The 27,291-nt window shown below is 42.1% G+C and overlaps 1 protein-coding gene across 2 annotated transcripts in view; it reads right to left on the bottom strand.

Annotated features, from left to right (window-relative positions):
* WDFY1 (WD repeat and FYVE domain containing 1) overlaps positions 1 to 27,291 on the bottom strand; it is a 954,352-nt gene that overhangs the window by 283,688 nt on the left and 643,373 nt on the right. For both annotated transcript variants that reach the window (XM_044070252.1, XM_044070253.1), the window contains exon 7: positions 876 to 1,002. In XM_044070252.1, coding sequence (XP_043926187.1) covers positions 876 to 1,002 — 127 coding nt within the window. The remainder of the gene's footprint in view (positions 1 to 875; positions 1,003 to 27,291) is intronic.

Below are 27,291 nucleotides of genomic sequence, written 5' to 3'. Positions count from 1 at the left end.
AGTATCCCAGTGGGAATGCTCTTGTTCCCACCCCACATAACTAACACTGGTAATGTCCATCTTCCTCCTTTCACCTGTTTACACCTGCAATTTTCCTTATTATTTTCCCCCAACTCATACTTTATTATTATTATTCCTATGGTATTTCCAAAAAATGCACTAGGCTGCACCTCTTAATGTGTATGCTTCCTAATTCACAATGACTTCTCAGTATTTACATTGCAATATTCCTCTTGTTAGTCTGTATCATCTGTAAGTTTCATCACAAGTCTGTATTACTCCTAATGTTCCTGTACTATTTGAAATTAAGTGAATCTTAATTTTTGTATAATTATCATTAATAACCTACTGTAACCTAGATTGTTTTGGAGCTTTTCTCCCCAGGACTCCATTGAAAACGGGTTCATTTTGGCCCAATGGACTATCCTGGAAAACCAACTGCAAATAAATAAATAAAAAAATTGGGTTTGGTAGTTTGGTGTCGTTACATGTGGAGGGGATGTTATTTTCTTGTGATTTGTAGTGTTAGATGTTATGAAATTCAATGTTATGGTTTTTAGATGTTTTGGGTTTTAGATGTTCTGGTCTCAATGTTATGAAATCAGATTTTATGGGTTTTAGATGTTTCAAAGTAGACCCTTCTAGTTACAACATTTTAGCTAACTCAGTGGACTTGCACTACCCTGCTTGGACTTATTCATAGGCAAGACATTTGTATTTACAATTTTCAACCTGTTACTTACTTGTATTTCCTTAGCTTCCTGGATAATGTTAAAAGTACCATACTAACCTATCCATGAAGATCTAACCATGTTCTGCAAGAAAGTGAAGACAGAACAAGCTGGAACATTTAAGAGTACAAATGCAAAACTTACTGATGCCCCTGAAGTAGCAATGTCCGACCTTTTCTTCCTCCTATGTCCCACATGATTATATTGTGGTCACTTGCCCCTGAGAAAAGCAGTCGTTGTGCTGGTTCCCAAAACAAGGATGAAATACTACCTGAAAAGAATACACACAAAAAAAAAAAAAAAAAGGAGAAAACATATGATAAATGGGAACAAATAAATCACTGAAGAACAGAAGGCAAGAATAATTCATAAAGTACATTACTTTCACTGCCTGTTTGACTAACACAGTTTAACTTACTCTAAGCACATACCTAGAGAGAAACTGAAATGAACCTGTCTTTAAATCACATCACTGCACAGTGCAATCCTACAAAAGCAGCCATTTCTTCTTCTTGCAAGACATGCAGCTGAAACAGATAAAGTCAAGCACACTCTTGAAAATGCTAGTTTTCTTCGAATTCACCGAAGAAAGAAAAATGCAAATGGGAGTTTTTGTGCAAACATTACAGATGTGCATTTTCTCTGACTCATGGTGACCTTGGAGGCGATTATATAAGGAGTGGAAGGGTAATGTTCTGCATAAAACATGTAGTACAACAGTACTGATCTTATGTACAGACAGGTAAACAGCACAAGTGTGAACTGTAGTTACATACATGCAAGCTCTTTCCTCTCTAAACGCAAAGCAAAGTTTTAAAATGCACAACAAGTAAGGATTCTAAAATGCAAGCCTGCAAGCTAATTCTTTACCTTGCAGTATAAATGGGAACAGTTTTGAAATGAATTCAGACAGATGTACTAAAAGTATCATCCTAATTACTACACTGAGGGTTACTGTACCAAACAACATGGCAGTTAAGGACCTAAACAGCAGAGTGGTAAAAAAAATGGAAATGAACAAATAAGGTAAAAGGAACATGTAAGGGTTAGAATACGTGTAGAAGAATGTGATGAGCTAAACTGCACACAGCTGCCATATACAGAAAGCACAACTTTTACTTTTTATTTGCCAAATGCAACTTGCGCCTACATAATGCTATTACCAACACCATGACAAAATATAAAAATGGATGATTTCTTTGTTAAAGTAGAGACAAGAAAGAAAGGTGCATTAGGAATTACTATAAATGCAGAAGTTCAAGTACATTCACTGTTCATCTGTGGGATATCCGGCCTACTGGTAAGCCCAGCATTCAGCCTGACATAAGAGTACTGTAACTTTACCCAAATGATTGGACTGACATGCTCTCACTGTCACATAAGGGTAATAGAGCATAAGAGGGACATCACCAATATCATCTTTATATCATACTTGTCTTAAGACACACCAGGAGGTCTAGCCAGGCACCAGGAAGTACAGTTGTGTACACTTACCATAAATGTAGATGTTCGTGTGTATTCAATGTTGCAGTCATTACATTTGGGTAATCTGCTGGCAGGTTGCCCTCAGTCGGCCTGAACTCCAAAGTCTTGGGTCCTGCGTTGGTTGCTGTCTTCTCTTCCATGATGTCAGGGGTATAAAACATGCAGCCGACGCCATTTTCTTTAGTTTTTCTTGCCCGCGATGTCAGGTGCCTTAAAAAGGTAGCAATATTATACAACCACACACACACACATATATATATATATATATATATATATATATATAACACATGCAACAATATAAACTTTACCTTCATCTACAAGCAAATACACCACATAGGTTATAGAAGATAGAGAAGGAAAGATACACTTTAGAATGACAGGTGGATGGCGGGAGGGTAACCTGGACTGCAACAGTGAATACACTCGAACATCTACATTTATGCTAAGTGTACATAACTGTACTATGTTCTTCGTGTTTCACTGTTGCAGTCATTTCATTTGGGTAGAATCCCAAAGCTATGGTTGGGAGGCTGGAGCTAAACAGCATTAGGTGCAGCTATAAGGCCCTGCAGCACTGCAGTGGCAAAGCCTGCCCTGGACTTAAGAGTAAAGAGGCAAATGGTAATGCTTTGTAAAGGTGTGAACAGAACTCCAAGTAGCAGCCTCTAGAATGTCTTTGGTTGGTACTCCTCTGAGAAAGGCTGCTGTAGTAGCTGCAGCTCTGGTGGAATGAGGCCTAATGCCCTTGGACACAGGTTTGCCATGGTGTAAGTAGCAGAAATGGATGCAGTGGCTTATCCACTTTGAAATTGTCTGCTTTGAAATAGCCTTCCCCTTCTGATCCTGCAGCATATGACACTAGTAATTGCTCAGCTATTCTTAGAGCTTTAGTCCTGCTCAAGTAGAATCTTAGCTGTCTGTGTACGTCCAAGGAATGCAGAATCCTCTCCCCTTTGTTCTGGGGATTTGGATAAAAAGTTGGCAGATAATTGTTTGGTTAAGAGCCACACTGGAAACCACCTTAGGCATAAAAGTAGGATTTGTCCTCAGAGACACCCTGTCTGGATAAAATATGATAAAAGACTCTACAGCCATGACGGCCTGTAGCTCTAAAACTCTTCTTGCTGAATTAATTGCTAGTAGCAGAGCTGTCTTTCATACAAACTTTATATCAGTGGTAGCAGCTGGTTCAAACTGAGGCAGGGTGAGCTTTTCCAACACATAGTTGAGGTCCCATGCAGGTAATGAAGATGTTCTAGGAGGCCTTAAATTTTTGGCTCCTCTAAGACACTGCTTTATTAAAGGATGAGAAAAGATTGGTGGCTCTGTATTGTAATGAGCCGAAATGGCAGAGGCATGGATTTTGATTGATGAGAAAGATAGGCCTTTGTCAAGCATCTCAGTCAAGTATTGTAATATCTGAGGAATATGTGGTTCTGCAGTATCAGTTCCTTGTGTTTGATTCCAAGCACAGAATCTCTTCCATTTGTCAGCATAAGATTTTCTAGTACTAGGCCTTCTGGCTTCCAAAATGACATCCATTACAGCTTTACTGAGAGGTGTCGTTTGTATGATTACATGATTAGCCATGCTGCCAGGTTCAGAGTCTGTAGTTGATTGTGCAGGATCTGATTGTTTTGCTGGGACAGTAGTTGTGGTCTTTGAGGCAAGGTCCAAGCTGGGTATTGAGACAAGCTCCTTAGGACTGGGTACCAGTATTGGCGGGGCCAGTCTGGGGCAATTAATATCTTTGGCTTCTCTTGTCTGACTTTTAGGAGGACCTTGGGTAGAAGAGGCGGAGGAGGAAAGGCGTAAACTGATAGGTTTTTCCAACTGAAGGATAGAGCGTCCACTTTCCCTGTGATAAGTCCTTGTGCAGAATCTTTTCAATTGATAATTTTGAGGAGAGGCAAATAGATCTATATCTGGGCTCCCCCATTTCTCTGTTATCATGCTGAAGACTTGTGGATTTAGTTTCCACTCGTGAGGATCCATAAGGTTTCTGCTTAAATAGTCTGCCAGAGTGTTTTGTTTTCCTGGCAGGAATTAAGCTTGAAGATGTATTTGGTAGGTAAAAGCTGTGCCCCACAGTGCCATGGCTACTCTGCAAAAGGGGTATGAATGTGTGCCCCCTTGCTTGTTTATATACCACATGACTGTAGTGTTGTCCGTCTTTATCAGTAGCTGCCCTGGATGAAGTAAGTCCTTGAAGACTGTTAGGGCATTTTGAACAGCTAGCATCTCTTTCTAGTTGATATGTAAATGCATTTGTTTTGGTGCCCATATGCCCTGAATGCATCTTCCTGCCATGTGGGCCACCCAGGCATAATCTGATGTGTCTGTTAAGGTTTGGCTGGCAGGGGGTAGAGAGAAGAGCCATCCCATGTTTTGGTGACAGGCCTTAGCCTACCATAGAAACTCCTGTTGCAGGCAGGTAATGAGAGGAATCATTGTTTCCAGACTGTGTAAATGTTGACTGCATAAACTTTTTAGGTATCATTGAAGTTTCCTCATATGCAGTCTTGCATATGGAATTAGTAGGATGCAGGATGCCATGAAGACCAGAGCCTGCAGAATTTGTCTTGCAGAAGACTGTGCTTTTGTTGCCATCAGTTTGAAGTAAGTAGTCCGTTGCCTTTGGCTGGCGTGAGGTAAGCCATCTGGGCAGTTGTATGCAAGCTTGCACCCAGGAATGTTATCTTTTGAGGGGGTACCAGTTGTGATTTCTTTTTGTTTACTGTGTACCCTAGGCATGTTAGAAGCCTTTTCACAAACGCCAGGTGTCGAAGAGTGTCCTTGTTCTCCGCTTGAATGAGACAGTCATCCAAGTAAGGATATGTTTGTATACTTCTTTGTCTGCAAAATGCAATTACTGGTGCCAGGTACTTTGTAAAGACCCTGGGCGCAGTAGATAAGCCAAAGGGCAGTGCAGAGAATTGGTAATGCATTAAGCCAGCCTTGAATCTGAGGTATCTTCTGCACGACTGTCTTATTGGGACATGCAAGTATGCCTCTTTTAGGTCTAAAGTCACCAGCCAAGCATTCTTGCCCAGCATGGGCAGAAGCTGCTGCAGTGTCAGCATTTTGAATTTTGGAATGTCCAGGTATGTGTTCAAAATCGATAAATCCAGTATTGGCCACCAGGCCTTGTCCTTTCTGGGTACCAAGAACAGTCGAGTAAAAACCTTGCCCTTTTTCCTGTTCTGGTACTGTCTGAATGGCCCTCATATCCATGAGTGACATAACCTGTTTCTGTGCCTCTGCCCATTTATTTTTTGGCAGATCTGACCAACCATTTGTCATTGGCAGAGTGTGGAAATGGAATTTGTATCCCTGTGATACGATGTTTAGTACCCACTTGTCCTGGGTTATTAACTGCCAATTTTGAGCAAAAAGGGCAAATTTTCCCTCTATGAGTGCTGCCAAAAGATAAGTGCTTGGTGTAGGCAGAGGGAAGTCATTGGGATTGCTTTCTGCAGGTTTGCGCTTTATCTCCGCCAGATTTGGAGGTGGATGCGCCCCACTGCTTTGACCTACACGAGTCTTGCGCTCGGTATCTGGAACCCTTAGGGCGTCTAGATTTGCCCCTTTGAGCTCTGTCTGACACAGGAAAGGACCAATTTTTTGTAGACCAGTGTCTACTGAATCTTGGTGGCTGCACTTGTAAGAAGTCTCTAACAGTTTGCATAGACTTAGCTTTGTCTTCCATTTTCTTTAAAACCTCTTCTGCCTTAATACCAAATAGAGAATCATGTTGTAAAGGTGCATCTAGCAATTTAGCTTTAACACGATCAGGCAAATTTTGTTCCTTTAACCAGGCATGCCTCCTAATCACACTTCCAGTAACTGCGGCCCTGCAGGAGGCCTCTAAAGATTCAAAACCACACTGCAAAGTATGGTTGCCAACATGTTCAGCTGCATGCAATAATTCCTGCAATTCTTTATTTTCTGCACATTCTGAAATCAACATCATTTTCTGTTTCAGCAATCCCATAACATGTTGTTGGTACTTGAGCATATGAAATTGGCAGTTTAAGGCCCCGATTGTCAAGGTTGCAGATGTATAAACCTTTTTTCCCCATCTGTTCAGTGCCCTTGAACCTCTGTCAGAGGGGGTAGGATTTTTTGCTGATGAGGCCTTAACTCCCTTTGGGCCCTGTGAAATAGTTTCAGGATCAACAGCAGGGTTTCTAAATAAAAATTTATGCGAGTCAGGGACCCTGTAATATCTATCAGGCTTACTGGGAGCTGGAGGTAAGGAGTCAGGGGTCAAGCTTGACTCCGAAAATACATCATCCACAATGTCTAAAACAGGGGGAATGGCTAAAGGCTTGTGCTGAGGGAGAAGGAGGAAATCCCAGAGCCTCTTTTTTGATTGAGAAGCCTAGACTCTCCCAGTGAAAATGCTCCCTCAAAGTATGCAGGGTTTCTCCAAATGAATAATCCTCAGGAGGAGATGCAGATGGAATAGACTCCTCAGCATCAGAATCCTCATAGGGAGGTATAGATAATTCCTGATCAGAAGAGGAATCAGAAGAAATAGAAACCTTATCTGAAGATTCATAATCAGTGTCTTGCCTAGGCCTCTCATCTGGGGGGGGATGGGTACCCCTGATCAAGGTAATCTGGGGGGGGGGGTACCCCTGATCAAGGTAATAAGGTCTTCAGCCATTTTGATCATCTGTTTTTTTGGCATAGAGGCCTGTGCACGTGGCTCATGCGTCATTTTTTTAGTTTTAGACGTTGCTTTTGTCTTTGGTTTTGCAGCTGTCGTCGGTTTGATATACAAATGTTGGTCTGAATACACCCTCAGAAGCCGGTGCCTGCTCAGCGGCTCCAGACCCATCCGAGGGAAATACATCCGTCAGTCCAATACATTGAGTATCTTGCAGCATGTCGGACTCCACATGGGTGTCGGTAGAGGCCTGCGACTCGAAGGTAGCGGGTATCAGGGGCTGCGAAAATACCTCACTGAGTACCGGTGAACCGGTGACTGGGTTAGGAGAAGCTTCGTCGTCAGTTTTGGATCTTGACTGCCTTTCTCTGCCTTTTTCTTTGCGTTTTTTATGTACTCTGGTAGTCTGATTGCTATCCGATGACATTTCTGGGTAGTTAAATCTGTTTCCAAAATACAATTATTGACTTTTTCGGACATCAGTAAAAAGCAAGAAAAAAGTTTCCCCAACGGGGTACTTAGCTTTAGTGAAGACTTCGGTTCTGAAACTCAAATTCGAATATTTCAGTAGTCGGTCGACTGGCACTTGCGAAATGCTTCTGCTTCATGCACCGCGTGGCAAGAGAGACTAAAGAAAATGGTGTCAGCTGCATGTTTTATACCCCTGATGACCTGACGTCATGGAAGAGAAGACCGCAACCGACGCAGGACCCAAGACTTTGGAATTCAGGCCGACTGAGGGCAACCTGCCAGGAGATTACCCAAATGTAATGACTGCAACAGTGAAACATGACGAACATCATTAGGGGACTAGGAGGGAGCAACCTTTTTTAAACAACAGGTCCACCCTGCCATCATAATCACTTCCGGTCTGTCCTCCTCAACCTTTTGTAATATTCTGGGAACCACAGGTTTTGGAAGAGCATACAGAAGTATCCATGCTGAGTCATGGATACTCGGAGAGTCCCTGTCCTTTGTGGCACCTTTGCTTCTCCTTCAGTTTGGCTCACCATTACCTTCTAAATTTGTCCCTTTTTCCCTTTGGCAGGCTTACACTTCTATTGACTGGGAAACAAAGACCAAGATTTCATGGGTAATTTCTGCCAAACTTCCATGCCTACAACTGAAAAAAGCTGTTTGACTGACAATATACTCTAACCCTTCTTCAGTCTTTTAAATACACTTTCAGTTGGTCTTCCTTATCTAAATGTATATGAAGAAGCTCAGTCATCATATTCTCTGGTAGGGGTTATTCAGTCAGGCATGTCTCCAAATTACTAACTCTGCTACCACTGTCCTGCAAGATGCATCTACAGTATCACCTCCACACTCTGGGCCCAAGAAAAGCTATGTACCCTTGCTGGGCCTGACTATTCTTTGCATTTCCAATGGAACATTTCCTTCACTTAATCAAAAATAAAAAAAAAAAGTTTAATAGATAAAACAAAAAGCAAACTTTCACACCATACCAGTGCTTTATCAGACATTAAAAGGTTATGTACACATACAATACTCATTAAATAACAAATGGTCACAGTCACATGTTATAAAACATCCAATAAAAACATTTCATTTAAAATGTTTGCATTTCAAAACAGAATTAAATGACACATCTTCATTTAAACCGGGAGTGTGGTCAGCTCTAAAAAAGGAAATCCACCTCTACTCTTCCCTTTCTGTTAAAGAAACAATGTCACCCCAATTACTGAATTTTTAGATATTACCATAACAAATTCTATAGATGAAATGTTTTTTCTGAAAGTTTTGGCTTGGTTCCTGCTTGAGATATCTTTATTTTCTACCTTCACTTTATTAAAGGTGTCCTAAAAGGAAAATTCTCTGAAGGTGGAGTAGAGGATAAAGTGTTGTTAGTGTCAGAATACTATTCAGGTGCAAAAAGGAACTGGCCCACATAAGCTAACTCTTTAGCCTCAGAGTCTGGGGTGTTTGAAAACTCCAAAGGAGGTTACACCCTTCTTTTTTGAAAAGGAGCAACTAACACCTCAAGGATTTCCAATGACAGCTACTTTAAGTCCCGAGCCAGCTGCAAACATTGCTGGGAAGACGCCTGGGAGGTGGCAGAGGTTCCATTTGGCCTAAGCTGAGACAAACTAATATGCACCAGTTTGCGTTCTGGCACTTTAGACTTCAGGACTCAGGGGAAAATGCCCTGGAGGCCTCCAATCTTGGTTAGCTGACCAAGAATTCCACTCAGTGTGCAGGAACCTCCTCATAAAACCATATCTATGGGACTATGGCCTCACAATCAGAAATTACAAAACAAGCACTGGATACCAGCACTTGGGTGAGGCCTTGGTGTTGGCCAGCTGGTGGGTATCTGCAGTCTGGTAGACAAGCATACAGCCAAAAATACAGTTGTCATGCCAGAAACCTCTGAATAAGCTGACCCATAAGACAAGGGCTGTGAAGCTCTTCACTGTGTTCAGAACCACCAGCCCTGAGGAATCCGGTGGTATCTGATGCACTGTCCTCATCTTCCTGAGATTTCTCACCATGATATTGTTGAAATATCTGAATTTGCAAGTAGACTCCCAGATGCCTTGGCCAATGCCAAAGCAATGAGAAACCAGTCACTGGCCTTATTTTGAATCAAGAACTCTAGGAGCGATTATGCTCTTCTCCTGATTCCCCTTGAGGTGAAGATGGGACAATGCAGAGCGTCATCCTCACTGTGCTCCAAGCAGAGGCAAAAAAAGACAGCTGGACTGGAAATCCTTGTGGAGAATTTATGTGGCATGAATACTCATATCAGTGCAGATGCAAAAGTACAGGAAGACTTCCTGGGTCCACTATGAGCAGAGCAACAGGAATAAAGGGCAGTCCATTCCATACCTCTGACAGTCAAATGGCTTGATGGTGGCTAACACATGGCTCACCAGACAAGTCACATGATCACATACAGGAGTGTTCAACATGCAGGCTTCCTCCTAATAATGAAAAGGCAGTGGTGCAGAATCCCAAACTGCAAAGTCATCCCCAGTGAAACAGTCGGTCCACAGCATAAACCACTGCTGGCTACAATCAGTTGCAACAACAAAGCAGGATCAAAAGTCAGAGACTAGGCTGAAGATTTGGAAGTCGACTGGAGCAAAATCAAGAGCCCAACAAAATTTTCAGGGCTCTAGCACCTCAGGAAAGAGGTGGAGTAGAAGAAGAAATGCAGCATCTCAAGACATATGTGAAGACTACAGAGCAGACGTGGCTAAGTATGGAAATAAGTTAAATTAGAAAATCTGGAGGTGGAATACACAATTCCAGGAAGTTAAAAAAAGAAAAGACTGCTGGAAAAATTGGGTAACAGTAATACCAAGAAGAAGGCATCAAAGAAACTATCAGACTCTGGAAACTGACTAAGCAGACAGCACAAAGAAACTATCAGGTTGCAAGGCAAAGACAGATAAAGGCAAAGGCAGATAAATATGAAGGTTATCAGACAGCATTCATAGGGGATGCAAGCAACAATCTGCTTAGTGGTTTATAGGACATCAAGGTAGATGGAAGGAGGACTACCAGAAGTTTCTTAAAGAAAAAAACGTTTTATTGCCTCAAGCATAGTTTTTAGTGAAAGAGAGAGCAGCCCACCCTAGAAGAAGAAAACTAAAGTAAGTGACATCAGGGAAAGCAGCAGGCTCAGATGAAGTAAAGGCAGATATGATCTGTTGGGTGAGTTAAGAAAGAAATGGTTCCTGAGGGTACTCAGCAGTATGGAGAAGAAGGCATACCTCAGATGGCTGGAGAATAAGCATTCGACTGTCAGTGCACACGAACAAAGGGGATATTTAGAACATTGAGCAATACAGAAGTATATTGATAAATGAATACACACAGTAACAGACAGCAAGATGTAAGATGAGCAGTTCAGATTCAGATTGGGATATAGTACAACTGACTCGGCATCTGCAGTGAGAAGACAATGGTGAAGACGGAGATGAAGAAAGTCCAACTGGGCATTCCTATGCTCGGAAAAAGCATATAAAAAGGTCCCAAAAATGCAGATTTGGGCAGTCCTGTGATGGTTTAAAGTCCTGGAAACAGTGGTATAGCTGGTGCAGGTTATATAAAAGGACCCAGTAACACAAATATGCACAGCGCTTATACTCAAACAGGACGTTCCCAGTGAATGTGAGTGTGCATCAGAGTTTACCTTTGAACTCACTGCTGTTCGTATTGGTGATGGAAGCATTAGCAAACAGGTAGTTCACCACAGCTGCTGTATATGGACAATGTGGCGCTACAAGCAGACTTTGAATAGAATGTACGGCAAATCTAAGGGGAATGGAAAGCAAAAATGAAGGCACATGGGATGAAACTGAGTACAGACAAGACAGTCATCAAGGCAACACATAGGGAAATCAGAAGAAGAAAACTGAGGTGGAAAGGAAATAGTGGAACAAGTAAATAGCTTCAAGTATCTTGGAGGGGAAGGTTGAGTAGAAGGGAGGATTGAATGACAAGGTCAAAGATAGAATCAGAGGTGCTGCAGACAACAGGCACAAACTGTCAAGAGTAATGTACAACAGAAGAATGCTAAAGAAGCTGAAAAGTAAGGCGTACCAAACAGTGGTGTGATCAGTAATTCTGTATTGCACAAAAACATTTTAAAACATTTAATTTAATTTTGTTGCAAAATTAGTAATTTCTCATTTGTTAGCTTTTCTACATCTGTATACCTCCAAATCTCTTTGCAGAAGGGTGAATTAACCAGGGACTTATTAATTTGGTAGTTCATTTAATCTGCACTTGAGAACTGCTTTTGATGTGCTTTTACATTAAGAAATTTCAGTATCGTCCATCTTGTGGCAGAAGGTGTTTACCTGGTTCCTACAAGTTGGGAAGTACTGCAACAAAGTATGGCTGTCTATTGGCTAAAAGAAACAGGAATCAGTTTACAAGTTTTTTTCTTTACTATAAATCAAGCACGTTTGCAGGGCTCTTTGTTCACTCTTCTCAAAGAACTCTGCAAAACTTTTCCAGTTTTTCAACTGCATCTGGTGTCATCCAAGCTAAGATAATATTTTCTCGATTTACTGCACTTGTACTTGCTTTATAGTGTGTTCACTTCTGTGATTGAGTATTTTAAAGCATTTATTTTTGTGACAAAAATAGTAATTTCTCTTTTTTGTTGGCTTTTCAAGTTGTGTGTACCTCCAAATCTCCTTGCAGACGGGCAAATTAGTCAGGGACTTACTTGTTTAAAATGCACTTGACAGCTTGCTTTCGCTGTGCTTTTACATTAAGAAATTCCAGGATCATTCATCTTATGGCAGAAGATGTAAATCTAGTCCTTCAGATTTGGGAAGCACTACAAGAAGCTCAAAGTGTGTTTTTTTACTGGCTAGAGGGCATAGGAGTCAGTTTTCAAGCTTTTTTTTCTCTGCTGTAAATTAGGTAAGTTTGTGTGGAGCTGCCCACCAGGCAGCAGCTGTTAACAGTGTCTTGTAAAGAACCAAATTCCTAGACAGTAAAACTTTTCCTATAAAGTTAGGATTGGATCTGAAATATGTCAAATAGTATGCCACTGTGCAGAAACAAGCTTACAGCAGCTATCTTGTGCATCGAACAGCACTACCATATTTCTAGCAATATAGAACATCTTGCCCTTAACCCCAGAAACTGCCCTAAGAGAGCCCCTATTAAAACCCAATCCTTAATCTTAAACAGATCACCCCAATACAGGAATGGACAACATGGATATGCAATTTCCAAAAGTCTCTGTGGCCAGCTTGGTAAATCTGGGCATCCTAAGGCAATATACCAATTGTCTCATGTTCTTAATAAAATTCTTAATAAAATAGCACATAATTTTTATTTATTTTTATTTTTTTTATTTTACATTTGTTGACCGGGATAGTCTATCTGAATTCATGTCCATTTTCAGCGGAGGCCCAGGGAGAAAAGCTCCAAGATAAGCAGATGCAATAAAAACATATTACAAATATGGTATAGACAAAGAATACACAAGCAAACATGAATAGATAAGTTTACCAGGTTAGAGTTACTCCCTGGTGACAGTCAGGAGTAAGTTCAACAGTAACTTGATTAATAGATTTTTCACATTCTTGATGAAAGTTAACCAGGCTTTTTGCATTGGAAAGCCAGTTTAGTGCCAGATGTTGTTTGAGTCTAGTTTTAAATTGGCCTAGGGAGAAGAGCAAAGTAATATCAGCTGGAAGTGAGTTCCAGGCTCTGCCTGCAGACCTTGCAAAGAGGGAATCACCGGCTGCATTGTTAATTTTGATTGTCTGAATTAGTAGTCTGTTCGAGGATCGAAGCAGTCGTGGATTGCTATAGGGGGTGATAAGATTTTTAAGTGCGGAGTATTATCCGAATTATAAAGGATTTTATTAGCCATAATCAGTAGGTTATATTGGATTAGACTGGGTAGTTCAAGCCACCCAAGCTGGTTGAGAATGATGCCGTGGTGTGTCCTAAAAGGCAGGCCAGTGGCAAACCTGGCAATGTGATTATAACAGGTTAAGAGTTTATTAAGTACAGTCTTGTTTAGATTAGAGAGTAGGGGGGATGCATATAGAAGTGTTAAAAGTAGGTGAGAGCGAGCTATGGCAATTTTGGCTGGAGGGGTGAGGAAGGCTTTTATTCTGTAAAGTGACCCTAGTTTTTTTATTGATGGTTTTGATCGACTGGTTTACATGAAGATCGAAGGTTATTATCAATAATGACACCTAATAGTTTTGTAGAGGGGTCGGTTGATATTACTGTGCCATCATTTGCATTTATGGTAAACATAAAAGCAGCAGACCTGTGTGTTGGTGAGAATAACAGCATTTTAGTTTTTTTGGGATTTAGTATCAATCGACGTTCAGAGAACCAATTTTCTATAGTATTAAAGGTGGACTGGGTAGCAGACCATAAATCTGCAGAAGATGTAGCTGAGCAAATCAGGGTGGAGTCGTCAGCATATTGGATACAGCTGACATTTGGGATGACAGTATACAAGTCGTTAAAGATGGAAAACAGTAGGGGCCCTAGTATGGAGCCTTGTGGTACTCCAAGGGTGTTAGGTAGTAGGTTAGCGAGCTTGTTCTACCAAAGAATAGCCTGCTCTCTCCCATTGAGGTAGGATTTAAACCACTGAATGGCTTTAGAATTTAGACAAAGTTTGCAGGGTGTGAATTAGATGTTGGTGGTCATCCATGTCAAATGCCTTGGAAAGATCCAAGAAGAGGGCTGAGGATATGTGATTATTGTTACGGTTATTGTTTATGGTATTGGTAAAAGCTAGAAGGGCTGAAGTAGTGTTCTGGTGTGGGCGGAAACAGAGTTTGCTATCTGCCATGAGGTGATTCTGGATTAGGTGGTCCATGTGTTGTTGATGTATACATTTTTCCATAAACTTTGCAAGTGGAGAAAGTATAGCTATTGGACTTTAATTGGAGAATTCAGTGGAGGAGCCTTCTTTATGTAGTGTGATTACGTATGGAGGAGCCTCCTTTATGTAGTGTGATTACGTAGGATGTTTTCCAAATGGTGTGGATTTTAGCTTCTGCTATGGTATGATTAATTAGTATTGATACTGGGTAGGCAAAAGCATCAGCTGATTTTTGAAGGTACTCGGCAGGGAGTTGATCAGCAGAGTGTGTGGTGGGTTTTAATTTTTTTGATCAAGATACGGATAAGTGACGTGGACACTGATTGGAAGCTGAACGAGTGTAGGTTCATACAGATGGTACTATCAGGGCCAGGGGAGCTAGGAGGTAATTGGCTAGCTAGGGATTATCTCAGTAAAGAAACTGTTAAAATTATCTGAAACACCCTCGGGGGGGGTTTATCAATGGTAACAGCGGGGATAGGGATAGAACTTTTTCCATGATGAAGTACATTATTCAGACCTGCCAAGAACTTCTGAGGATTGCTCTAGTTTGCTGTTTGTAAATTACAATAGTACTGCTTTTTGTCTTATAAAATGGATATTTTTAGTTTTGTTCCTAGCTTGCCTGTATTTAACAAGATCTTGGGGGTCTTTAGTAGAGCGCCATACAGCCCAAAATTTGTTTCTACTGGTAATTTTTAGTCTAGACTCTTTAGAAAGCCATGGTGCAGTTTTAGCTTTTGTTCTCTTTGAACGGGCAGATGCATGCAAATCAAGGATTTCAAGAAATGTGTTGTTAAAATATGCAACCGCCTCCTCTAAGGGGAGGTATTTTAGAATAGACCAGTTACAGGAGTTAAGTTCCTGTTGGAATTTGGCAGGGTCAAAGTCTTTTTTTGTTTCTGACTTTTCTGAGTAAGGGTATTTGGGGATTAATGGCTTTTTGCTTAACTATATAAGTGAGAAGGTGGTCGCTTAGGTCATCGGGGAGGGTACCAGTGGTGTACAGTTGGGGGTTACTATTTACGAGTACCCAGTTGGGTATGCTTTCTTTTTGGTTGGGTTTACCTAGCCTGGTAGGGGTGGTTATGATTTGTGTAAATGCATGCAGGTTAATATGGGTAGATGGGGATTCTGAGGAACAGGAGCCCCAGTCTATGTCAAAATCTCTGAGTAGTAGGGTTTCTTGGGAGTAATGATATGCTAGCCAGTGTAGGGTATCTTCAAGTGTGGCTATATTGTTACCTGGGGGAATATACATGCAGATGATGTTGATGCATTTACTTTTGTTAAGTTGCAATCTAGTGGCAAGAATTTCGGAGTTATTAATCTGAGGTGGTTGAGTAAAGTACAGTTGTGTACACTTGCCATAAATGTAGATGTTCGAGTGTATTCACTGTAGCAGTCATTACATTTGGGGTAATCTGCTGGCAGGTTGCCCTCAGTCGGCCTGAATAACAAAGTCTTGGGTCCTGCGTCAGTTGCCGGCTCCTCTTCCATGACGTCAGGGGTATAAAACATGCATCCAACGCCATTTTATTCAATTTTTCTTGCCCCAGATGTCAGGTGCCCCCCTAATAGGGAGCAAAAATATATATATGTATGTATGTATGTGTATGTATATATATATATATATATATATATATATATATATATATATATATATATATACACAGCAATATATATAAATGCACTTTTAGCAACATAAACTTTACCTTCATCTAAAAGCAAAAACACCACAAAGGCTTTAGAATATAGTGAAGGAAAGAGAAGTTATAGAAAAGGGGGATGGCTGGTGGGTAACCTGAACCTCAACGGTGAATACACTCGAACATCTACATTTATGGTAAATGTACACAACTGCACTATGTTCTTAGTGTTTCACTGCTGCGGTCATTACATTTGGGTAAAATCTCAAAGCTATGGATGGGAGGATGGAACTAGCATTAGGAGCGGCTATAAGGCCCTGCAGAACTGCAGTGGCAAAGCCTGCCCTGGATTTGGAGAAGAGAGGCAAATGATAATGTTTTGTGAAGGTATGAACAGAGCTCCAAGTAGCAGCTTCTAGAATGTCCTTGGCTGGAACTCCTCTGAGAAAGGCTGCTGAGGTAGAGGCAGCCCTGGTGGAATGTGAACTGATTCTCTTGGGCACAGGTTTACCATGGTGCAAGTAGCAGAAACGAATGCAGTGGCTTATCCACTTAGAAATAGTCTGCTTTGATATAGCCTTCCCCTCCGATCCTGAAGCAAATGCCACCAGTAGGTGCTCAGACTTTCTTAGAGATTTGGTCCTGTTTAAGTAGAATCTTAGTTGTCTGTGTACGTCCAATGAATGCAGAATCCGCTCCCCCTTGTTCTGTGGATTTGGGTAAAATGTTGGCAGGTGAATAGTTTGGTTAAGAGCCACACTGGATACCACCTTAGGCATAAAGGAAGGATTGGTCCAGAGGGACACCCTGTTCAGGTAAAATGTAATAAAAGGCTCCACAGCCATGAGAGCCTGTAGTTCTGAAACCCTTCTTGCTGAAGTGATTGCCAAAAGGAAAGCTGTTTTCCAAGATAAAAATTTTATATCCGCAGTAGCTGCTGGTTCAAAAGGAGGCCGGGTAAGTTTTTCCAGCATAAAATTGAGGTCCCATGCAGGAGTTGGTGATCTTATGGGAGGCCTTAAATTTTTGGCCCCTCTAAGATACTGTTTTAGCAGAGGATGAGAAGAGTTGGGAGGCTCCGTGTTGTAATGAGCAGAGATGGCAGAGGCATGACTTTTTATCGAAGAAAAAAATAGGCCCTTGTCAAGCATCTCAGTCAAGTATTGTAAAATCTGAGGGATATTTGGTTTTGCTGCGTCTGTTCCTTGTGCTTGGTTCCAAGCACAGAATCTCTTCCACTTATCAGCATAAGATTTTCTAGTACTAGGTTTTCTGGCTTCCAAAATGACATCCATCACAGATTTACTGAGAGGTGTTGTTTGAATAATTAAATGGTCAGCCATGCTGCAAGGTTCGAGTTTGGAGAGGAATGTGCAGAATTTGATTGTTCTGCAGAGACAGTAGATGAGGTATTTGAGGCAAATGCCAAGGAGGGAGTTGAGACATATTCCTTAGAATTGGGTACCAGTGCTGGCGAGACCAGTCTGGAGCAATTAGGATAATTTTTGTTTTTTCCTGTCTGACCTTCAGTAAGACCTTGGAGAGAAGAGGCAGAGGGGGAAAGGCATAGACTGATAGGTTTTTCCAACTGAAGGATAGGGCATCCACTTTCCATGCTTGTCTGTGATAAGTCCTTGTGCAGAATTTGTCCAGTTGATAATTTTGGGGGGAGGAAAATAAATCTATGCCTGGGCTCCCCCATTTCTGTGTTACCATGCTGAAGATTTGTGGATCCAGTTTCTACTAGTGCGGGTGCATAAGATTTCTGCTTAGGTCGTCTGCCAGAGTATTTTGTTTTCTTGGCAGGAATTGAGCTTGAAGATGTACTTGGTAAGTCAAGGCTGTGTTCCACAATGCCATGGCTAGTCTGCAAAGGGGGTAGGAATGTGCACCCCCCTGCTTGTTTATGTACCACATAACCGTGGTGTTGTCCGTCTTTATCAGTAGTTGTCCTGGATGAAGTAAGTCCTTGAAGGCTGTCAGAGCATTCTGAGCAGCTAGCATCTCTTTCTGGTTGATATGCAGATGCATTTGCTTTGGGCTCCATATGCCCTGAATGCATCTCCCAGCCAGGTGGGCCCCCCAAAGCATAGTCTGATGAGTCTGTAGTAAGGGTTTGTGTGGCAGGGGGTAGAGTGAATAACAGTCCCTTGTTTTGGTGACATGTCTCTGCACACCAAAGAAACTCCTGTTGTAGGCAGGGAATGAGAGGAATCATTGTTCCCAGACTGTGACAATGTTGACTCCATAAACTTTTTAGGTACCACTGAAGTTTCCTCATATGCACTCTTGCATATGGAATTAGTAGAATGCAGGATGCCATGAACCCCAAAGCCTGCAGAATTTGTCTTGCAGATAACTGGGTTTTTGTTGTCATCTGTTTGAAGTACATTGTCAGTTGCCTTTGTTGTAAGCCATCTGGGCAGTAGTATTCAAGCTTGCACCCAGGAATGTAATTATTTGAGAGAGTACCAGTTGTGATTTATTTTCGTATACCCTAGGCATGTTAGAAGGCTTTTTACAAACACCAGATGTTGAAGAAGAATGTCCTTGTTCTCTGCTTGAATGAGACAGTCATCCAGGTAAGGATAAATTTGTATGCTTCTTTGTCTGCAGAATGCAATTACTGGTGCCAGGCACTTTGTAAAGACCCTGGGCGCAGTAGATAAGCCAAAGGGTAGTGCAGACAACTGGTAATGCAAAACACCTGCCTTGAAGCGGAGGTATTTTCTGCACGATTCCCTTATTGGGATATGCAGGTATGCCTAAAGTCTAGAGTCACTAATCAAGCGTTCTTGCCCAGCATAGGCAGTAGCTGTTGTAAAGTCAGCATTTTGAATTTTGGAATGTCCAGGAACGTGTTCAAAATCGATAAGTCCAGTATTGGACGCCAAGCATAATCTTTTCTCAGTACCAGGAACAGTCTTGAATAAAAACTTTGCCCTTTTTCCTGTTCTGGTACTGTGTGAATAGCCCCCATATCCATGAGGGAAGTAACTTGTTTCTGAGCCTCTGCCCACTGATTTTGTGGCAGATCTGGCCAACCGTTTGGAATTGGTAAAGTATGGGAATGAACTCTGTACCCCTGGGATACCAAGTTTAATACCCACTTGTCCTGGGTAACTAACTGCCAGTTTTGAGCATGAAGTGGTAATTTTCCCCCCAAGGGGGCTGCCAAAAGATAAGTGTTTGGTGAAGGTAGAGGGAAGTCATTGAGACTGCTTACTGTAGGGTTGTGCTTTGTTTCCTCCAGATTTGGAGGTGGAGGCACCCCATTGCTTTGACCTGTAAGAACCCTGTGATTGGAATCTAGAGCCTTTTGAGCGCCTGGATTTGCCTTGAAAGGCTCTGTTGGACACAGGAAAGGACCAATTTTAGTAGGCCAGTGCCTACTGAACCTGGGTGGCTGCACTTGTAAGAAATCTTTTACAGTTTGCATAGATTTAGCTTTGTCTTCCATTTTCTTTAAAACCTCTTCTGCCTTATTACCAATCAGAGTATCATGCTGTAAAGGGGCATCCAACAATTTAGCTTTAACATGATCAGGCAGCTTTTGCTCCTTGAGCCAGGCATGCCTTCTAATCACAGATCCAGTAACTTCGGCCCTGCAAGAGGCCTCCAAGGAATCAAAACTACATTGCAAAGTATGCTTTCCAACCTGTTCTGCTGCATGCAATAATTCCTGTAATTCTTTATTTTCCACACAATCAGAAATCAACATCATTTTCTGTTTCAATAAGCCCATAACATGCTGCTGATATTTAAGCATATGAAACTGCCAGTTTAAGGCCCTAATTGATAAGGTTGCAGACGTGTAAACCTTCTTTCTCCATCTATCCAGCGCCCTGGAATCTCTATCAGAGGGGGTAGGATTTTTGGCTGTAGAGGCCTTTACACCTTTGGGGTCCCGTGAGATAGTCTCAGGATCAGCCACAGGATTTTTGAATAGAAATTTGTGGGAGTCAGGAACCCTGTAATATCTGTCTGGCTTTCTAGGAGCCGGAGGTAGAGAATCAGGAGTCATGCTTGATTCCGAAAACACAACAATGTCTAATACAGGAGGTATAGCCAAAGGCCTATGCTAAAGAAGGAAATCCCGAAGCCTCGTTTTTAATTCAGAGAAATCCTGACTCTCCCAATGAAAATGTTCCCTTAAAGTATACAAGGTTTCACCTAAAGAACAATCCTCAGGAGGAGATGCAGATGGGATGGATTCTTCTGCATCTGAATCCTCATAGGGTGGAATAGAAAATTCCTAATCAGCAGTGGAATCAGAAGAAATGGAAACCTGATCTGAAGATTCATAACCAGTGTCTTGCCTAGGCAGGGGGGGTTGGGAACCCCTGATCAAGGTAATTAAGTCCTCGACCATTTTGATCATCTGTTTTTTAGGCATAGGGGCCTGAGCACGTGGCTCATGCATCAGTTTTTTAGCCTTAGAAGATGTTTTTGATCTTGTTTTTAAAGCTGGCGTCGGTTTTATATAAAAATGTTGAGGCCTGAAAACACCTTCAGAAGCCGGTGCCTGCTCAGCGGCTCCGGACCCATCCAAGAGAGACATCCGCGGGTCCAATACTCTGAGAATCTCGTGGCATACCGGACTCCGCATGGGTCTAGGTAGAGGCCTGCAACTCAAACGTAGCAGGCAATCAGGGGCTGCAAAAGTGCCTCACTGAGTACCGGCGAACGGCTTAGGAGAAGCTTCATCGTCTGTTTTGGACTTCGACTGTCTGTCTCTTTTTCTTTGCATTTTTTGTGCACTCTAGTACTCGGATTGCTAACCGATGACATTTCCCGGTAATTAAATCTGGATCCAAAATATTTTGAAGCGAAAATATACTGATGCTTAATAGTGCGCAGGTTAAATCTAGCACAAAACCGACAGCAAGGCAGGCTATGATCTGGGCCTAGGCAAGGAATACAGTACAAATGAAAATCCTTATGAGGTATTTGCTTCCCACAAGTAATGCAATCATTAACTTTTACTGACATTGGTAAGCAGCAAGAAAAAGTTTCCCCAATGGGGTACTTAGCTTAAGTTGAAGACTTCGGTTCTGAAACTCGAATACAAAAATTTCAGGAATCGGCTGACCGGCACTTGCAAACTGCTTCTGCTTCGGGCTCCGCATGGCAAGAAAGACTGAATAAAATGGCGTTGGATGCATGTTTTATACCCCTAATGACCTGACATCATGGAAGAGGAGACAACAACTGATGCAGGACCCAAGACTTTATTATTCAGGCCAACTGAGGGCAACCTGCCAGCAGATTACCCCCAAATGTAATGACTGCAACAGTGAAACATGAAGATAATCATCTATGGTCACATTCAACTCAGATTTGTAGAGTACAGCTACCCCACCCCCGTTCCTGGAAACAAGAGCCAGCCTATGTATGTTATAGCCAGGTGGTAACACTTCATTGTTGGTAGTATTAGGTTTTAACCAGGTTTCAGCTAGACAGAGAATCACAAGGGAGTGGACAGCCAGGAGTGCATGCAGTTCATGTACCTTGTTATCAATGCTACTAATATTGAGATGACAGGCCAGAAGAGAGCTAGTTGGTCTACTGATTATAGTTTTACAGCTTAGGTTACAAGTACAGGAGGTGTATATATCAGAAGTGGATGGGCCAGGGTTGGGGTGAATATCACCACCGAGTATTAGGCAAGGTCTGTGCTTGATAAGCTTCAGGAGTTTGTTTACAAGTTTGTAGTATTGTCTAGACCTAGGGCTCATGTGCCAGGGGTTGGTATGCTGAAAGAGTGAACAAGATGTTGAGTTGGACCCATTATTATTAGCATGGCTGAAGGTGGGATGCTTTACAGCTGGTGTTCTAGTATGACCTTTTGGGTACTGATAACAAATGAGAAACTGGTTTTCATACAAGGTGAGTAAATAAGTGGTCAGCAGAATGGGTAGTAAAGCGGAGTATAGAATTATGAGAGGAGGAGTATAGTAGTTAGGATCTGTTGTTTGTATGGTACAACAGCAGAAGATCTGATGGTAAACTTAGGGGTAATAGAGTGGGTGGAGAAAGTATGTTAGGTGAAAGCTGATAGGATGTTATAACAGGGTGGAGAGATGCAAAGACCCAACTTCCTTGGAGGCAAAAATCTGACATACAAATGAGGTTGTCAGGAATACCCACACACACACACAGTGTTGAGGCACTTAAAGTCTTCCTAAATCTCACACACAGTGTTGAGGCACTTAAAGTCTTCCTAAATCTCAAAGACTTTCAAAGCCACCTAATGGCAAAACTGCTCCTCAACAATCACTAAAGCACTGACCAAAATCATCATCAAACATCTCACATAAGCCTACACCCAAAGGCTCTTAAAGCGCAAAGCCCACAAGGTAAGCATATAATTTACCCAATACTATCGTCATTGGGGACTCAACTGTCCAACACACAGATGCTCATTTACCAGATTAAACAAGGAGAAGATAACGGTTCTTTGCCTATCTGGAGCCAGGATCTGCAATACCACACATACACTTAAATTACTGCACCCCATGTTACAGCATCATTCTATCACAGTCCATGTGGGTGTAAATGACCTGAGACATATCTCACTAGACTACATGAACAGACATAATGGATCTCTTGGAATATGTGTCATAGATAGATATGAGACTTGCACTGAGCAGCATTCTACCTTCACCCAAAGATGATGCTACAGTATGAACATAACATGACCGATTTTAATAAATGGCTTATTTTCTGTAGTCACTCTAGGGAGATCTAATATCTATCAGCATGGGAGGACATGGTCAACAGACCATATTGCTTTGGCACGGATGGTCTGTACCTGTTCCACTAGGCCCTTGGATATTGGCTAAAGCTTCATCTTCCTCTTACAGTATTTTTAGGCAATACCACAAATAAAAAACTACCAACATAATTAGAAGTTCTACAAGCAACTTTCAGGTATTACTGCTCAATGCTTGGAATCTAAAAAAACACCCCACACCCTTCAAGCTCTTCTCACTTTAGAGAATGTAGACATCAGTGCTGTGAATGAGAATTGGTTTAAAGCCAGAGAAAGTACGCTGGAAGTGCAAGGCTACAGTGTCTTCCACACACAGAGACCAACAGCACAGACTGGGGCCAAAGTTGGAGGTGTACTCAGTTTACGTTGGCAACAAACATACTTCCAGTTTGGTTAAACAGGATGTTACCATAAAGCTCAAGCATGTGCAAATCACTATAGATAAGGAGGCCCTTCACCATATCATGGCTAGGTACAGATTGCCATCTATGCCCCTAGAGTCTCAGAACTCTTTCCTAAACCTACAAGATGCTTTCGCCAAACAACCAAACATCCTAGTCACAGATTACTTTAATTACCCCTCTACAGAATGGGAAATGTACACTGCCTCACACTCACAGGCACGACACTTCCTGGACTTTATTGATACAAATCACCTTGAAACAGACACTGTATGTTCCAACAAGAGGATTGAATATACTGGATATGGTACTCACCAATATGGGAGAATGCTGCACCCCCCCCCCTCCATATTACGTGCTCACTAGTGAGGTTGGATCACAAAGCTGACTCATTTGAAGTAAAAATCAACCCAAAAAATTCAGCTATACTAGTAACAGGAACTATTCAAAGGCAAACTACATCCTATTAAGTGACAGTTTGTCAAAATTCAAGGCTCCCCCAACCCCAAGACTACAGCTACCACTGCAGAAATAATCAGCATCCCCATACAAATATGTGAATGGCTACACAGAGGCTACCATACCTACCAGAAATAAACCTAAAACAAACACTAAAAGCAAATGCCACTAGTAGAATCTTCTCCTAAACAGGGTGTATAATAAAAGAAAAAATGCATGGCCAAAATCAGGAGAAGCAACCTTAAAAAAAAAAAGTTGTTACATCTTACCATAACGTTCCATCTGTGTTGTTGATCTTCTTTCATTCATCACTGATGGGTTCGGTTCCAAGCCCTCAGAACACAGTTGGCCTATTACCAAGCTCGCGCCAGCCAAAAAAACTCTCGAGCTAAGCTTCTACACAGAATGCCCTTCTCCCTGTTACCTTCGATCGAGTTTGCTAGAGATAGAGAAGTAAAGCCGAGGCCACTTCTGTGCAAATGCCCTAGGACACCACTTGGACCCAAGGCACCCCCCAGGAGCCTTTGGTGGGGGAAGGAGGGTGGAATGTGATGAGTGAAAGAACAACAACACAGATGGAATGTTATGGTAAGACAGAACTTCTTTATCTGATGTTGTTAAGCTTCTTTCCATTCATCACTGATGGGACAGAATCCCAAGCTACCTTGAGGTCCATGGGCGGCCCTTATGGAAGAACGTTCCTGAGTACCACTGAGCCGAAGGCAGCTCTCCCTCTGGAGACAAAATCCAATTTGTAATGACTGATAAAAGTATAAGGTTTAGCCCAAGTGGCTGCTGCACAAATGTCATCCATGGAAGCTCTGGAATGGAAGGCTATAGATGTTGCCATAGATCTTGTGGAATGGGCTTTAACCTTAGACATAGGTTCTTTTGTGAGGGAATAGATGAAATGTATGTAGTCCCTTAGCCATTTCGATAACGTAAACTTGGAAACAGGACTTCCCATTCTAGGCCCAAAAAAGGAAATGAAAAGCTGATCAAATTTACGCATAGGCTTGTTCCTGTCTAGGTAGAATCTCAGCTGTCTGTGCACATCTAAGGAATGCAGGCAGTACTCTCCTTTATTGGAAAAATTTGGAAAGAACACTGGTAGGTCAATGGTCTGGTTAATGGAAAAATCAGAAACAACTTTGGCCAGGAAGGATGGGTTTGTCCGGAGTGATGCTCTGTCTTTATGGAAGTCTAGATAGGGCCTTTTAATACACAATGCCTGCAGCTCCAAAACTCGCCTGGCTAATGTGATAGTTACCAAAAACAAGAATTTCCAGGACAAGAACTTTAGGTCGCACTTCGCTGCGGGCTCAAAGTGGGGTTGAGTCAAGGACTGAAGGAATAATGGGAGGTTCCATGGTTCTACAGGCTGTCTAAACAGAGACCTGATGTGAGAAGCTCCCTTGAGGAAAGCTTTACATAGATGCAAGAAGATGAGAGGGATGCCATCTAGACTATTGTGGAAATTAGAAATGGCTGCCAGGTGTACTCGTATGGTAGAGGCAGAAGCTCCATCATCAAAGAACTTAGACAGGTATTGCAGCACTGCAGTCACCGGAGTCCCCATTTTCATCTCTGTGTCATCGGCAACCTGTCAGCCGATCGCCATTCGGCTCAGTGTTTCTTGCCCCAGATGCCAGAAGCTGTCTTTGCAGGCTAAATTCCCGATTCTTTCCAATGTTTGAAAATAGATATAGGTGCACACACATATAAGCATGTATGTAAAATATACACACAACACACCATAAAGACCCCCAACAGCTATTAGGAGAAATTTGGACCACAGCCACCACAGATAAAAGGATCAGTCTTGACTGCAGATGAGGCATGTCTGTACACATAGTATACTGCAGAGGGTACAAAGTTCAACATCTATTTGTAGTGGATGCATCATCTATAGTCATAACAACTGCCCCCAGGTAATACTGAGGGGTAGGAGTGAGATCTGCGGGATTAACATAGTAAGTGAGTATCCCACTGTACTATAGGATGTAGGGATGCCATCGATCTGGATGTCCTGGGCAAATTATAATAAGTGGCAATGTAATAATAGAGGTCCAAGTAGTCAACTGTAATGCAACGGTATTGCCACCGTATGTGCCTGAATGGTAGTGCAAGTTATGCCCCCAGAATGTTTATCATGTTAAGTGGCAAGTAGGCTGTATGCATGGTTTAACATGTTCGTATGCAATTTCCTCATCCTGTTGTTTCCATTGTCTCCTTGGAAATAGCTTTTCCTATGGCTCCCTTCCTTGGTATAGTTGGTTTGAGGTGTCAGTCTTTCTGCTATTTTGTTCTGTCCAGTTGTAGCGTAGCTGTAATTTTACATCCCTTTGTATGCAGTAGTCTTTTCCTGTTTTGTTGGTTGGCCTTGTTGCAAGGGGGCAGAAAGATTACCTGGCTTTAAAGACACTCTGGATAAGACCTTGGTATGCAAATGTCTTCCCCTCTGTCAGGGGATTTCTCCTCATGGTGGAAGATGAAGGGTCTGGTTTAAGAAGGGCTGGTAGTTCTTGCCTGCTCCTTGCACACCTAATTGCCAGAACGCAGTTAATCTTGGTTAGGTTGTAGAAGGTTTGTTGCTGCTGGTTCAAAGGGTGATAAAGTCAATTTTTCTAGCACAAAGTTCAAATCCCTTTTCCACGATGGTGCCTTTGGAGGTTTTACTGGTCTGATTCCTTTGAGGAACTAGGTTTGTCAATCTTGTGCAAACAGGATCAAATCTGTAGCTGGCTCTGCTAAAAACAGGTGGTATCTTGGTGGGATTGGCAGTGTAAGGCGTTCGGAATCTGCAAAGGTCGCCAGATACAAGTGAATCAAAGGCATATTCTGCTTTGAATTCCAGATCCTCTTATCTGTACTCCATATCTACAACTCTTTCCATTTCTGTGGTAGTTAGAATGTGTTGAAGGTCTGCGTGCTTCCAAGAATATTCTTCTAGTGTCTCTGCTTTGGGAAAGTTTTGGATTTTTTGCTATGTGATGTTTCTTGCAGTGCTGCTGCTAAATTCTTGTTGAATAATATGATGCTGTAGTTTTTAGGAGTTAATGTCATGATGCTGGTTGTATTGGCCACACATTTCCGAGACATGCCCTGTTATTTTGGATACCATGCTTGTCTCTGGCCAGTCTGTAGTGGTGTCAGGGGTATTACGCTCTTCCCTGATTTTCAGTAGTACTTCTGTCTCAGAGGAAGTTTTGTCGCACATGCTGTTAGGCCTTCCAGTTGAAGGAAAGCGCGTAATCCACTTCCATGCTAGTGTGGGTGTTCCAGAGGAAGAGGTGGGAATGAGAAGGTGATTAGGAGGTGATGCATTAGAGCAGAAAGTGGTATTCCCCATTTCTTTGAGATGGTAATGAAGATGTCCTGTGCAGCTTCCATTCGTTGGCAGATGTGATGGTTCTGCTCCTATCTGTGGCTAGAGTATTCCTTCCCCGGTACAATCTTTGCCTGTAAAGTATTGTCTTTATTGTCTGCCAGGGTCCAAGTGGGACTGGTAATTCTGCGCTGGGGGTGGTCTGTGTTGCCTCCCTGTTTGTTCTGGGGTACCACATTTGTGTGGTGTTGTCTGGGTCCACAACCCAACTCATTACTGTTGTGGGCCGGTTTGAACTTTTGGATTGCCAGTTTTACTTGACATTACTCTTTGGTTTTGATGTGCAGTGAAGTTGATCCTGTTCCTTGAAATGTGCACGCATTTGTGAGATTGCCAGGCCCCCCCTTGCAGGTTTGCAGTTTGATGTGTGGTGGTGG

This window comes from Protopterus annectens, chromosome 4.part1 (assembly GCF_019279795.1).
Source record: "Protopterus annectens isolate FY-2018-M chromosome 4.part1, PAN1.0, whole genome shotgun sequence".
Classification (NCBI taxonomy): Eukaryota; Metazoa; Chordata; order Ceratodontiformes; family Protopteridae; genus Protopterus; species Protopterus annectens.
This window is presented reverse-complemented; position numbering and strand designations above follow the sequence as displayed.